Source organism: Mixophyes fleayi, chromosome 7 (genome assembly GCF_038048845.1).
Source record: "Mixophyes fleayi isolate aMixFle1 chromosome 7, aMixFle1.hap1, whole genome shotgun sequence".
Classification (NCBI taxonomy): domain Eukaryota; kingdom Metazoa; phylum Chordata; class Amphibia; order Anura; family Limnodynastidae; genus Mixophyes; species Mixophyes fleayi.
Genome location: NC_134408.1, coordinates 124,140,679 through 124,156,498, shown reverse-complemented (window position 1 = coordinate 124,156,498; position 15,820 = coordinate 124,140,679). Strand labels below are relative to the sequence as shown.

The 15,820-nt window shown below is 38.9% G+C and overlaps 1 protein-coding gene and 1 long non-coding RNA gene across 2 annotated transcripts in view; one reads left to right on the top strand and one right to left on the bottom strand.

Annotated features, from left to right (window-relative positions):
- LOC142098120 (uncharacterized) overlaps positions 1-5,314 on the bottom strand; it is a 53,199-nt gene extending 47,885 nt beyond the window's left edge. Inside the window, exon 1 of the long non-coding RNA XR_012678299.1 lies at positions 5,111-5,314. This is a non-coding gene — a long non-coding RNA (uncharacterized LOC142098120). The remainder of the gene's footprint in view (positions 1-5,110) is intronic.
- On the top strand, positions 5,268-15,623 carry CDCA7 (cell division cycle associated 7). The gene is made up of 10 exons (XM_075180622.1): positions 5,268-5,369; positions 9,524-9,643; positions 10,059-10,169; positions 10,403-10,651; positions 11,821-11,898; positions 12,192-12,380; positions 13,003-13,143; positions 13,386-13,535; positions 13,719-13,855; positions 13,947-15,623. Exons 1-10 carry the CDS (start codon positions 5,349-5,351, stop codon positions 13,975-13,977), a joined length of 1,227 nt encoding a protein of 408 aa, XP_075036723.1. The 5' UTR covers positions 5,268-5,348; the 3' UTR covers positions 13,978-15,623.
- The last annotated feature ends 197 nt before the right edge of the window (positions 15,624-15,820 follow it).

The following is a 15,820-nucleotide window of genomic DNA, read 5'->3' as shown; positions in this document are numbered from 1 at the left end:
GGTGATTAACATGAAAGAAGTCAATTGTGCGTTGTTATCTGTAGCAGGTTCCCAAGACATTTCAGCAATGCTGTACCGCTTTCATATAATGAGGTACTGAAGTTTGTGCCTGACTGAGAATCCAAAATTTATTCCACAATGTGGAGCTCTTGAGATTTTGGTTGAAGTACATACAGGTTTTAATAACTAGAAATGAAAGATGAGGAAAAACTGCTACATGGAACATGATAGTTGTAACTGAACATTTATAGCTGAAAGTTTTTTAAGAATGCTGAATAAACCAATATAGCACTCTGACAATTTTTAGGAAGGTCATCACAGACAGATTCTAGGTGGCAAGTCATACCTTCTTACCTGCTTGCTATGAATATTTTTTTTTATCCGCTTGCATTTTATAAGAAATTTTACAGCGGGAGCAAATTAGGAAGGTGAGGATTCGCTGGCGGCAACAGGTAAGTGGAACAACCTGAGACCCAAATTTGGGATAGCACCCAGAGAAGCCAGTCTATACAATCTGCAACTGTGCTAAGTCCTAAACTCATAGAGCTGACTTAACTAAAAAAATAAATACTATAGTTGTGAAAAAGAAAACAGAAGGGGTTAAAAAATCAAATAGTTACACAGTCTCAAGAATGTCTTGCATGAGCCTGCAGAGTCAGGGCTCATTGAGTATCTAAAGTGAAGGTTAAAGGCCAAAGACCAATAAGGTGGTGAGGGGAAAAAGGAAAGTTGGGCAATCCCCACAGCTGGAGAGCAGCAGCAGATAGATTATAGAGGACTCCCAGATGTGTATGGGACTCAAATATTTAGGGGGGAACTCAATTGCTGCAATGTGTCGCCGGAGATCAAATATACATACAGTCATGGGCAAAAGTTTTGAGAATGACACAAAAATTATATTTCGCAAAGTCTGCTGCCTCAGTTTTTATGATGGTAATTTACTCCAATTTACTCCAGAATGTCATGAGGCGTGATCAGATGAATTACAATTAATTTCAAAGTCCCTCTTTGCCATGGCAATTAACTTTGTCCCAAAAACAACATTTCCTCTGCATTTCAACTCTGCCACAAAGGGACCAGCTGACATCAGGTCAGTGATTCTCTCGTTAACAAAAGTGAGAATGTTGATGAGGACAAGGCTGGAGATCACTCTGTCATACTGATTGAGTTAGAATAACAGACTGGAAGCTTTAAAAGGAGGGTGGTGCTTGAAATCATTGTTCTTCCTCTGTTAAAGATGATTAGCTGCAATGAAAAAAACCTGGAACCAAAACACGCGAGGGTGGTTTTGCCAAAACCAAAACATGAAGTTCCAGATCCAAACCCGAAACCAAAACACGGGTCAGTGAACATCTCTAGTTGATAAGCAATTTGATATATTAAATGGAACCTTTTTAAACATATTTTGTGCTACAAACAAACCTTATTAACACACTTTCTATCAACTGATTTATAGAATACGTCTACCAGAATATTATTATGTAAAGCTGACAATTTTATACACATTTGAATTATCGGATATATTTTTTTTAGAGCCGTTTAGTCAAATATTTAGGGGGAATTCAATTGCTTGCAATGTGCCACCAGAGATCAAATATACATACAGACATGGCCAAAAGTTTTCAGAATGATACAAATATTATTTTTCACAAGGTTTGCTGCCTCAGTTTTTAGGACAGCAGTTTTCATATACTCCAGAATGTCATGAAGAGTGATCAGATCAATTGCAATTAATTTCAAAGTCCCTCTTTGCCATGGCAATTAACTTTATCCCAAAAACAACATTTCCACTGCATTTCAGCCCTGCCACAAAAGGACTAGCTGACATCAGGTCAGTGATTCTCTTGTTAACACTGGTAAGAGTGTTGATGAGGACAAGGCTGGAGATTACTCTGTCATGCTGATTGGATAACAGACTGGAAGCTTTAAAAGGAGGGTGGTGCTTGAAATCATTGTTCTTCCTCTGTTAACCATGGTTTTCTGCAAGGAAACACATGCAGTCATCATTGCTTTGCACAAAAAGGGCTTCACAGGCAAGGATATTGCTGCTAGTTAGATTTAGGGATGTGCACGGGCCACTTTTGGCGTCTCGTGTTTTGGATTCGGATTTGCTTGAGGTTTTGGGTTCGGATTTGTTTCGCAAAACACCTGACGAAAGGTTTTGGTTCGGATTTGAGGTTTTGGATTCGGATTTATTTTGAAAAAAACATAAAAAGTGCTAAAAGCCAGTTTTGTGGGTTTTTTTTCACTCCTACGCTATTAGTAACCTCAATAACATTCAATAACAATCATTTCCACTAATTTCCAGTCTATTCTGAACACCTCACAATATTGCTTTTAGGCCAAAAGGTTGCACCGAGGTAGCTTGAGCACATAATGCCAAAAAAAGAGGTACAAGATGGAATTGTTCTGGGCCCTCCCTCCCACCTCTCGCGAGACTTGGACGACAGAGCATCGTTTTCATTTTTTTGCCCGCCGGAAATATCCGAACAGTGCTCGGATCCCGTTCGGATCCGCACTGTTCGGATGGGCTCGGATTAGCGGAATCCAAGCCCGCTCATCTCTAGTTAGATTGCACCTAAATCAACCATTTATCGGATCATCAAGAACTTCAAGGAGAGGTTCAATAGTTATGAGGAAGGCTTCAGGGCACCCAAGAACGTCCAGCAAGTGCCAGGACCATCTCCTAAATTTGATTCAGCTGCGGGATCAGGCACCACCAGTCAGAGCTTGCTCAGGAATGGCAGCAGGCAGGTGTGAATGCATCTGCACGCACAGTGAGGCGAAAACTTTTGGAGGATGGCCTGGTGTCAAGAAGGCCAGCAAAGAAGCCACTTCTCTCCAGGAAAAACATCAGGGACAAACTGATATTCTGCAAAAAGGTACAGGGATTGGACTGCTGAGGACTGGGGTAAAGTAATTTTCTCTGATGAATCCCCTTTCAGATTGTTTGGGCCATCTAGAAAAAACGCTTGTCCGGTGAAGGAAAGGTGAGCACTGCCATCAGTCCTTTGTCATGCCAACAGTAAAGCATCCTGAGACCAGTCATATTTGAGGTTACTTCTCAGCCAAGGGAGTGGGCTCACTCATAATTTTGCCTAAGAACATAGCCATGAATAAAGAATGGTACCAAAACATCCTCCAAGAGCAACTTCTCCCAACCATCCAAGAATAGTTTGGTGACGAACAATGCCTTTTTCAGAATGATGAAGAAGCTTGCCATAAGGCAAAAGTGATAACTAAGTGGCTCTGGGAAATTTTGGGTCCATGGCAAGGAAACTCCCCAGACCTTAATCCCATTGAGAACTTGTGGTCAATCCTCAAGAGGTGGGTGGACTAACAAAAACCCACAAATTCTGACAAACTCCAAGCATTGATTAGACAAGAATGGGCGGCCATCAGTCAGTATGTGGCCCAGAACTTGATTGACAGCATGCCAGGGCGAATTGCAGAGGTCTTCAAAAAGAAGGGTCAACACCTGCAAATATTGACTCTTTGCATAAACTTAATGTAATTGACAATAAAAGGCTTTGACAATTATGAAGTGCTTGTAATTTTACTTCAGTATACCACAGCAACATCTGACAAAAAGGTCTAAAAACACTGAAGCAGCAAACTTTTTGAAAACCAATACTTGTGTCAGTCTCAAAACTTTTGGCCATGACTGTAGTTTATAATGTTAGGGAATTCAGCTGTTAGACAATACATTTCTTTAGTTATAAAATGCTGCAATTATGGTGCTATTTTCAGTATATATCTGCTCCGTATGACTGAACAATGCAGGCAAATAAAGTTCATATATGTACTGGTATTTTTAAAATGCATTTTTTACCTTTGCAAAAGCATTTTTAATACCAATCAGTTCTTCTGATATGGCATTACATAACAGTAGCGTTTTTAGGAAACCTATTTGCTCCATTTCTGTGTATTTCTGCGTTCAAGCGCATTGAAAAGCCTACAATTGATAGCATAGATGCGTATCACATTCGTTTTACTAATGATAAAAAAAAGCATGCAAAATGCCAACGGTATGTGGTCTAAATATCAGGATATTGTAATATTACTGCAGATACACTATAAAAACTGCCCACTAGTGTCCACATGTTTGTGAAAAATGTCATTGTGTTTAAAAGCATCTGTAAGACATGGGTGCTGTTTTATTTTGTTGTAGTTAAACAGGAATACTGTTTGTGGTTTCCAAAAGACATTTCTGTTTTTGACAAACCCTTACTTAAACACATGCAACTTCTAAAATAGCATAATGTAAAATCTGTGGCCATGAGAACTCTGAATTATTATATTTACTGATACTATAAAGCAGCAGTTCTTAATCAGGGGCGCGAGTGGTAATGATAGGTTTTAAAGTTTTAGATTTGTAATATAAAATTGTAAATTTGACCCTACTGTACTATGTACACACAGAACCCATGATAAACTGGCAAACACTATCATGATATGACCCCACTACTACCCTCTCTAAATTTGCCACTGAGCACTCACCAGTGCGACAAGCAATGTGTGGAAAGGTGCATGGGTTTGCCTGCTCTGAGTACAAACGTCAATGTGAGGTTTTGGTATGATACATTATTTTTAGACATATTTTCTTATTTTTAGTTTCTTCATATACATATTTATACGTTATATATTAGTATTTAATGACTGTCATAGTATATGTTTTTGTTTACTTTCTAAAGTTAAATAAATAAAATATATGTATTTTTCAATAAATGGTTTTGCAATAAATGCAATTTAGTAACAACAAAATTGTAGCACATTTTTCAAGGGGTGCGAGAACGTATTGAGATTCAATGGGGAGCAGATCGTTGAGTTCCACTGCAAAATATATATATATATATATATATATATATATATATATATATATATATATATATATATATATATATATATAGTGACTTGCATCCCTTTGAAGGCTGTTGCAATGTTTGCTAGAGCACAATACATTCCACAAGAGGAAACAGATACTGATTCAACTTTTCACCTTCTTCCCCTTCAGCTATAATAAATCTTAGACTGCCGCGGGTTAGGTGGTCATGGCCGCTGTATACACTACATTCAGTTGATAAAATAACTAAAAACCATTTGGACGTACCATAAAACAAAGTGACTGCGGAACAACCTCTATGCTTGTTTGGGGTCAGCTGGCAGCGCCCGGCGGGGGGGAGTTACGCCCGGTATTGTCACCGGCTCTGTGCGGAGATTTATGTCTCTTACAGGACCTCAGCAGGCTCGGCTCCGCCCCCCGCCCATCACTAACTTTCCGCGCTGAAACTTTCGCGGGAAATCAGAGTACTCGGGAGCACATCTGTGTGTACAGTACAGCGCTCACCATGGACCCCTTCAAGCTACAGGTGAGTGCGGGGATGTGGTAACTGGTAACACGTGTATGATGTTATGTGAAGGTACATGCACAGTGCAGCTTCTGGGGGTTTGCAGGATAGAAGCTGGGACTGATTCGAGTGCAATTCACTATGGTTCAGGCTGCAATTTATTATGGGTTTTTGACTTATTATATAGAGACCAGTAAATAATAGTTGCATAGCTATGAGGGATGGGTTCTGGAGTTAAAGTCTTGCCCACCGTCTGATCTGCAGTCTCTGTGACACTGCAATGTCCTGCGAGCCGAGGTACAGACCGGCCGGGTGTAGTGTGCTGGGGGGTGTAGGACTCACCATGGCCGGGCTCTTGTGCTGGCTGAACACGTGTAATCCCCTGCACCGAGGTCACGTGACTGAGCTAAGCCCGCGAAATAGACCCCGAGCAACATCTGCAGTGCTGGGTACAGGTGGGGAGGGGGGTATAATATATAATATCTGTGACCGCAGGTTCCTCTCACTTTCATGTACTGCCCACATAATATACATATAATAATGCTATATAATATACATATAATAATACTTATACCATACAAGTGACAGGAGCAGCTGTTAGTCTGCATTCACCACTGGAAAGATAAACCAGTGTAACTATGTTTCTGTTATATGAAAGCATCTGTACCCATTGTGAATGTATGAAAGTGTGCATCCATGTGTTAGTATAAACATCTAGCCCTGTGTATCCATCCATCAGTGTGCATTTCTACTAATTTATAAATATATAGCATGCCTAGCCCTGTAGATTGATGTCACTGTGCCTGCAGCTATGTGTTCTGTTTTAGCTCTATTTTTGTCTGTACTTGTTGTGTTACTGTGTTCTTGCAGCACATATACACACACGCTATCAATACAGAAAGTTCACTTACACAGCTCTCAGGCAGGATCTCCACGTGGTAATCTGCTGTGGCAGTGTCACCCTGGAAGCACATATTTCGACCTTGGGGTCTATATCAACCTATAGTACCCCAAAAACTGGGTAGCTAATGCGTTAGCTGTTATAACTAGAGCTGTAACTTAGAATTCTAGCGCCTTGGGTGAAAGACAAATGCTGCCCCCCTAGCCCTCAATTTTAACCAAGTTAACCTATAGTACTCCTAAATTATGCCCCCGTCAGCAGTCGCACGGCCCTGGTTATAACCTATGGGGAGAGTATTGCTGGAGAGGGATCTTCGTGCTCTCCCCATCACAATTTCAGCCGCGCCATAGAATCCTGTAAGTAAAGTGATCGCAAAAAATTGCGCTCTACTAAAGATTATTCAATGAGATATTGGAGCCACTGTCCCAGTTAATCAGTTTTAATAAATTGCAATGTTCATTTCTTATCATTGCTATAAGACATTAAAATGAATGTGAACAATTTAAGTTTGGTCATTAATAGACCCCCTTGTTTTTTCTGAAACCAGTGTATGATATGTGCAGAGTATGATGAAGTAAAACTGCCTGTTTGTACTAATTTTTTGTAGTCAAACTTCAACAATTTAATAGTCTTGGACAAGTATCTTTGCAGCAGTATCTGTGTTTTCACAATTTATACCATGGTGTATAGATTGTATATAAACTGTTTATATGTAATGTGTTATTACTAGTTTAACACATAGGATAACATTTCTACATAACGTGACCTTCATTTTGCAGCTGTAATTCAGTTTTTGTATTTTTTTTTTATTTTTTATGAGCCTTTGTAATTGATATCAGGATTTGCCTTGTCACAAGGGTAGTTATTTAAACCCTTGCCTAGGGGGAAGGGAGGCATGGCTCTTTCATGTAATACACATTAATTTAAAGAGATTTAGTGCCTTGCACTGCTAGGGTTATCTATTTGCCCTCTTCTACTTCCTTTATTGTACGTGTATTTTCCTCTACAGATGCAATGACTACGATTAAAAAATATCAGTTGAGAGAGGGCATGTAGTTAAGGGGGGGGTATAAAACCACCTGAAGCTCATCATGGTACCATTATCTACATGCTGCATAGATCTGCAGACAGCACTATTTGCTAGTCCTGAAAGAAAGTGGGGTGCTATAGTTGTATCCAGTGGTTGAAGTAGAAATTTAGAAGTGGCGGTATGAAAAATGTAGAGGGAATGGAATTTAATAGATTTACAATGAAGCCAGTAGAAGTGGCGGTATGACATACCACTGTATACACCCTCACCACTGGTTTATTCACGGTGATCTGTACTCTACAGCATAGCGTGGTGACTTTGCAGAGGTCCTGCAAGAGATCACTATGAAAAGATCTACATGGCTTGTAACCTGCAGTGTCTAATCTACATCTTATACCCCATTCATACTGCACCAAAATCCCGGGTTTTTGCCGGGGCGAGCTCAAACGACCTGGGTCTTGGTGCAGTATGAATGGTACAAGTCTAAAAACCCGGGTCTTCAACCCGGGATTTATTGAGGGGTAATTCCCGGGTCGGACCCGGGTTGCCTGCACTATGAATGGTGCAACCCGGGTTGCATAGAAAACAAGCTGATTGGCTGTCTGCCTGTCTCTGGAGGATGATGTCATCGGTGGGAGCCCGTGGAAGAAAAAAGTCACCTTTCAATGACATCACCATTTTTCAGCCAATGAAAACTGCTCTGGTGATGACTCCCACAAATTGCCAGGGCACAGACTTGTGCATTATGAATGGGGTCAACCCGGGAAATTCCCGGGTCCGAGGTGCAGTATGAATGGTGTTTCTGAGCTGGGACGCTCCGAGCCCCGGCAAAAACCCGGGATATTGCCGGGGCGGCAGTATGAAAGCGGTATTAGAAGTTTTATTGATAAGTTGCTCACAAGAGATCACCTTCAGTGCTTAGTAGCTCACCCACTGAGAGCACTCAAGGGAATGTATATGCTGTCACTCTCTCGATCTGTCTTTCATAGGCTAGCGTCTGGGTGCTAACACTGTACTTGTATGTTTAAATACTGCAGTGGTAACATAATTCTTTTTCCTTGCAATTTGTGTTCTTCCTCTCCCATTGGAAGCCAGCCACTTTTTGGTCTGTTCACTCTTTACGGTGTTTGGGATGGGATCCAGAAGTAATTGAGAGGAGCTCTTGTGCTTCTCTGGGACATCCCAGCAAACGCTACAAATAGGGTGATCACTGGAACATTGATGTAGAGGACTGCTATGTGTAGTATAGACTTTATCCACCAGTGAAGCAGAGGAAATCAGTGGTAAGTTTATATGCAGGCCTGTGGTTATCTTAAAGCACAACAGCACTTTCACTAGAATGGTGAGGTAGAAGTGGTTCTCAGATTCTATCGCTGGAATGTCACACCTCTGCAGTGCCTGTTCCAGCACCAAAAGTATAATTATGAAAAATTTAATTCATTGCTACACACACCTCGTTAGTACACACTTATCACATCTCGCACACACACACTGGGTTCTTCTTACATGAGTACACAATAAAAAGGTAAGCAGGCTTACCATTACTTGCAGCAAGTTTTCCTTATAGACATCCCCCCTCTTCTGTTCCACAAGTGGGAATTTTTGGTAGTTATGAGTATTAAATTCTAGATCGTGGTAAAGCATGGCTTATTTTATTTTTTTTAAAACCCTATATAAATGAATTTGCTTTAATATTATATACACCACATCCTCTACAAACTACAGTATCCCACAATTGTAACTGACCGGGTTGGATGCCTTGTCTGCATCTTATAATTGTTTGGTATTTCTAAGTTCAAGTAATCTGGGTTTACACATCTGTTTCCTGTATGTGAGGCTGTTATTGAACAGGAAGTGGCTACTATTTATCAAAATGGTGCAGTTTGCTTTTATAAATATTGGGTTTAAACTCTTGGAACACTTGATGTTTGTTTTTTTTTTGTTTAATTTGCAGATTTTTTTATTTTCTTTGAAGGTTACTGACTATTTAAAATGTGAGGCTGTGACATCCTAAGCTGGTTACCTTTAGAAAAAGACAAACATGATGTTTGACAAGCAGTGGTAAACCAGTACTTATTTGGGAGAGGGGGAAAATGGGGACACAAGTCCACATAATATTTATTCTCCAACTATTACAATATAACTAAAGGTGCTTTTTTTTTCCCCCTCCATATTATTTTGTGACCTTCTTATTTTTTATATCTTATGGCTATGTTAAATATGCTACTGCTTTATTCTTTGCAGCTAAGTGAAAAGAAAAAGAATTTCCAGAGATTCCGGAATGTGAATTTAATTCCCATGGAGACCTCGTCATCCTCCGATGACAGTTGTGACAGTTATGGCTCTGACAATTTAGCAAACACAGTAAGTGTGGTAGAAGCATGCTTGGCAACTGTGCCCTCCATGCTGGAAATGCAAGTTATGTGTTGTGCTTGATTAGAACCTGCATGCCTCTGCTAATATTTCTATAGAGCCCTTCTGAATATACACAGTCTCCTGTAATTTCATTTTACTTTTGGCTGGTGGTTCTAGGTAGTAATTGTTAGAAGTAGATTGTCTACTTATTTTCTCCTTTTGAAATGTCACCTGACCTAAGATGCTTGATGACTGCCACAACGGATCTGAAATGGTTATTAGACCTCGACCGTTTTCTTAGTAACAAAAGCTATTCTTTTATAGTGCACTTGTAAATGTGATTTGAGTTCTGAGCATTTTATGTAAAATGACTGCTAAATGTGTGTGTGTATGTAATTTGTTGTTTTTTTTTCTCCTTGTGCAGAAAAACATGTTTAGAAAAGGTACAAGTAAAGAACTGGCCAGAATATTTACCGAGGATTCAGATACAGAATCGTTTTCTGGGTTTTCAGGGGATGAAATCCATAATGCAATGGTGAGTTGTTGGGTGAGGGAGATAACTGTATTTACCTTAATTTTCTGAAGAGGAATTAGGTCTTCAATGCCAATATCACTTTTTCTGATTTAGAAATGTGGAAATCTCTGGTACTGATATTCTGTCCTTTTTAAATTAAATTAGATTGTCTGCTCCATTGCAAAATTGTTCCAAATGAGTCTTAAACTGGCTTATGTTTTATAAAGTTTTTTGTTTTGTTTTGTTTTTTGTAGAAAATTGAATCTGATTCAGAGGAAGAAAAACCTAAAGCGATTAGAAGGTCCACAAGAGGTCAAGCCAAAAAAAATGGGCCTCTGAAAGTAGCTCTAAAGTTCTCATCCAAAAGGAGTCCAAGAATAAACACTCCAAAGAAAGACATTCAAAAGGAAGTGAAGCCTGAGGATTCTGATGTCTCGGATAGTGAGGGCGGCCCCGATTTCTTAAAGAAACGTGCTTTGAATATTAAACAGAACAAAGAAATGGTAAGTGATGTGAAACCATGGATGATGTAGAACAGGCCTGTCCAACCTGCGGCCCTCCAGGTGTTGTGAAACTACAAGCCCCAGCATGCTTTGCCAGTAGACAACCTGTTGATAGCTGGAAGGGCATGCTGGGACTTGTAGTTTCACAACATCTGGAGGGCCGCAGGTTGGACAGGCCTGATGTAGAAGAATACTTCCCTTTTTGTGAACTACAATTTGGGGTCGGTTAATCATAATTTGTTACATGTTTTGTTGTAAACCACAATTTATTACTTTGTACAGTGGCATCAGTCTCGGTGCTGTGCAAAGTAAATGTTTTGTTATAAAACAGTTTAAGCGTACTGGTAATCTTCAAACTAGTGTTGTGGTAAGTAATATCTCTTGCACTCATGTAAGCTTGGAATATTACTTTTGTGTAGAAATCCAGTGTGAGCACAACAAACATACATTCACAAGTGTTTTACCCTATAAACTAAAGCTGTGTAGGAAGCATTTCTCTTAAAGGCTCATACCCACTATAGTCCATCTTTTGTGTGTGGTATTAGTTATTAAAGTTGGTACAAGACATGAAAATGGGTTTGGAAATTGAAAGCATTGTTTTAAATAACCTAATTGCATTTCGCGATATTACTACAGTTCAGAAGCATTGCAATTTTCCAAACTCTGCCTGCTTTATTTAGTGCGTTTATCACCTGGTCAACACCTCCCAAAGCTAAGTAAAACAAACACGTCAAACGCATTTGACATGTGGCTTCACTGTCTTTTGCACTTTAAAAATAAATACCACTAAAGTCCCTGGCCTTAAGGACAAATTCATTATCATCTACTATATAAATGCCTAGTTTATTTATATAGCGCCACTGATTCTGCAGCGCTGTACAGAGAACTCATTCACGCCAGTCCCTGCCCCATTGGAGCTTACAGTCTAAATTCCCTAACATTCACACACGCACACAGACATGATTGCAGCATCTTGGCGAAACTGGATGTCAAAATGTTTAAAAACTTTTTAATATCCTTGCATAGTAAATTTAGAACATGACTAATGTATTCAATGTCGAATTATTTTTTTTAAACCTATGTTACAGAATAAAAATATTTCCTTCGAATATTTGTATGTTTTTGTTTTATAAGTGGATTTTAATTTTATTTCTTTTAATCATTTGTAGCTTGCAAAGTTAATGGCGGAACTAAAAACCATACCAGACTTCCTGTTAATTAAAAGTCCGTTCCCTCCTACAACCTCTGTAAGTAACCTATTGGTCTGTATTTCTGCAGATGACTTGTGTATGTAATACAATAATATATTGCTCACCCCTCTCTGTTACAGTCTAGATTTTCTGATGTGAGTTAATGATGCAATCACAAAAAAATGTATACATTATTATGTGGATTGTGAAAGTCCTGTTATGGCCTAAATTTATTGGATAGTGCTAGGAGTGATTATCATTTTATTAGCTCTGTAAGGAAACGGTAATATAGAGAAGAAGTGTTTCTGCCATTATATTATAATTTTGTTAATTTTTTTTTTTTTTGTCAGAAAATAAAACGCACTCCAAGGACACCACAGTCTGCAGGACATATAAGGAGGAATCCCGAAAGATCCTCTCGTCCCAATACCAGGTCGCGAGCGCTGATTGATGGCCCGCCCAGCCCAGGTCTGGAGGACGAGGAAGAAGATGACCGCTACTACTTGGTTAAGAAAAGAAAGTTGGAGGATGAATTTGACGTAAGTTTTGTCTCATAATCGCTCACAATCAGGGTGCTCAGTTGCACTGAGGCCATGAAACAGTTGGCTGAGGGATAATGCAAAAGATAATTGCATATGGCATTGGCGTGAACCTGTTATAGACTTACAATATTATAATTTTTCATAGCAAATGTGCAGCCATACTTAAGTAAATGGAGTGCTCAAGCATTACATTTAAAGCCCTGAGGAATATATCTTAAGACTTCATTTCTCTGTTAAATATTTGGTTGCAGAGAAAATTAGAGACAGTCACATGTGAGGAAATGCGTTATTTACAGAACACCATTTGTGACAACCTGTTCTTTGTGTTGTGCTCTCCACTCAAGGGAGAGCATGGAGAAGCCGCATGTACTGTATGCAAAAAAAGGTCTTCTCTCCAATATGGTTCTTTCCCACATTGCTATTTCCCAGAAATGAGTGCTCGTGAGACAGGGAAGATAAATAAGAAGCTGCCTTCTCCTTTTGGTGTCTTGTGTTTTTAAAAACACATAACAGTTTCTCAAATTTGTGTCAGGTTGTCTTTAAACCATGGGCAGTGTATTGTTTTCTTTTCCAGTCCCTTGCATTAATTTACATATATACCTGTTATAATGCATTGCAGGATGACAATTATGTACCTAGAGTCCGTCGCCAAAGTTCCATGACCTTGCCCCATATAATCCGCCCCGTTGATGACATCACAGAAGAGGAGCTGGAGGGCATCTGCATGAACGCTCGTGAGAAAGTCTACAACAGAGCAACTGTAAGTGTCGCGCTGTGCAACTCTTGCTGTGAGAAATTGTGTGGTACTCTATGCGCCATTTTTTAGAACGTTAGCATGGGCATTGCTCTGCACATTCCTAATGTAGGTGGAATATTTAGAGTATAATTTGGTCTTCGTAAAAGCTGAGCATAACAAGCCTTTTAAATTTCTGGCAACAAGCTAGTGTTTTATATTTGCTTATTTTAAATATAATTGTTAACATTTGTGTTTTTATGTTTTAGGGTTCAACCTGCCATCAGTGTCGTCAAAAGACTATAGATACAAAAACAAACTGCCGGAACCCTGAGTGTATGGGAGTGCGGGGCCAGTTCTGTGGTCCTTGTCTCAAGAACCGTTACGGAGAGGATGTGAAGGCCGCTTTACTAGATCCAGTGAGTTTCCTTTACCTGAATGTCACAAACGGTCATAAAGTAATGTTAGCTTCTGCTGCCTGACTTAACCAGGATGGTATTGAAAATGGTCTTTTATGGAGTACAATAACTTTGAGCTACTTTAATTTTGTTCTTCTGCTTTAATGTACAATTTTTGTTTTAAATGTACACTTTCCTTTCCAGGAGTGGCAGTGCCCGCCGTGCAGAGGAATCTGTAACTGCAGTTTCTGTAGACAGCGCAATGGCAGATGTGCCACAGGCGTGCTGGTTTACCTGGCCAAGTACCATGGATTTGACAACGTTCATGCATATCTAAGCAGGTACCATATTGGTCTAGTATTACATCTGTCCCACAAACTGCGCTCGTAACCCCCAAAACCTGGAATAAATGTTCTGTTCTGTTCTTCACAGCTTGAAACGTGAACTTGAAATGGAAGACTGAAAATGATTTGAACATGGACGTTTACTAGTGACCAAAGCACCAGTGACAATCGTCGCTATTATTTGCTAGAGAGACATTAATACCATGCTAGCTGTTGAACAATTGGTGTAGAGTCATAAATGATCTATCTTTTGTCTGGGTCAAAAGTATAATAAAAGCCAACAAAAAAATCCTTTCCAGAAAAAAAAGTTAGCGCATTGTCTACTGCAGGGTTACTCCACTCCCCCCAGTACCCACAACAGTTTGTTTTGTGGGTACCTGTGCTTGAGAACAGTTGGGATAATTACTTACCCAGCCAAATAGATACTCGCCTGTGTATGATTAAAGAAATTCTCAAAACTTGACCTGTTGGAGAGACCTGGAGCTGGGAAACCCTGAACTACTGTAATATATGTAACATGAGAAATATATTGTGTATGTGTCTAGCCTAGAGTTGTCCATTATAAGTTACGTTTTGTTAAACTAGTTAGTGCTCCTCATTAGTGTTTCGTAAATTCCAGTCTCCAAGAACCAGTAACTGCATAATTTCCAGGTAGTATCACAGAATCACAAGTGAAATCATTACTACCACTTGAGGATATTGGTTTTAAAATGTGTCTGTGTGTAATCGACACTTGTGCTTCAGCGGAGCTTTAGAAAACATGAACATATTGGTCCATGAGGACAGGATTCCAGGAATTCCTATTCTACACAACATTCCGTATATGATAACTAATTTTACTTTTGTTTATATGCTTCTAGTTCTTGTAGATCACTAAAGTCTGCAGCAAAAACTCAAAAGAAGTGTTCTTATAAGCCGTCTTTGAGAAGACAACCTAGCTGGATAGAGTATCAAAAGATTGTAATATAGTTGCTTGTTTTAAAAAAGAATGTTAAACAGGAGGGACCTAACTTTAAAATACTCATATAAAAAAGTTCATGACCTGCTTTGCTAGAACTTTACCTGATGTGCACCATCTAACCACAGCAAAGTGAGTTTTCATATTAATGCTCAGGTCATTAGAACTTGTAAAAAAATACTGAATGACATTGTAAAAAAAAAAAAAAAAATAGTTTAGTCAATTATGTAAATTGTGTATATACAAATAGTTTTACTGTTAACAAAATCTTTTAGTTTTCCATTTTTTTTTTTACTTTTTTAAATAACGTGTACGTCTACCCAATATTTGCAGTTTGGGTTATTTTGTATTTCATTCTTTCCTTTATTAGAGGATCTTGAACAGCAAATTAAGCACATCTATGTACTGTTCAATGTTCGATTCACAGAGCAATGCTGTATTGGGGTAATTCTGACAATACTCGTGTACTTTTCATGTGGACCTGTGATTGCCACAGAGAACTATACTGGATTATTGAGGTTTAAACATTTGTAAGAGCTAAAAGGATTATTTCAGTTACATTTTTTTTATACCTGGTTTAAAAGCTAGTTATAGAGATGTTTTGTATACTTTTAATTGACTGCTGGATCTGTCTCCTTGTGGGATTATGCGGATTAGGAAATGGATACAACACTATTTTCTTTTCTGTATTTTTTTTTAATTGCAAATGAGGCTAATGTATGCATGTAAATATTGCAGTTCCTTACATTGCTTGGTCTTTGTGCCTGCCGTTGTAGGAAAATAATAGATTATATTACTTTGCTTTGAGTTTTTTTAATTGTAACCTGTCTCTTGTGGAAAATACAGACTGTTTTTCTATAACAAAAGATACTGTGCATACTGACTTTACTTTTCAGGATAACATGCAAAAAAACTGAGACCTGACAATACACCAACATTATTTTAGAACTAAACAGTGTAATATGCTTGAGATCCAGCTTTCAGTTCATGTTTAATAAAAGTTT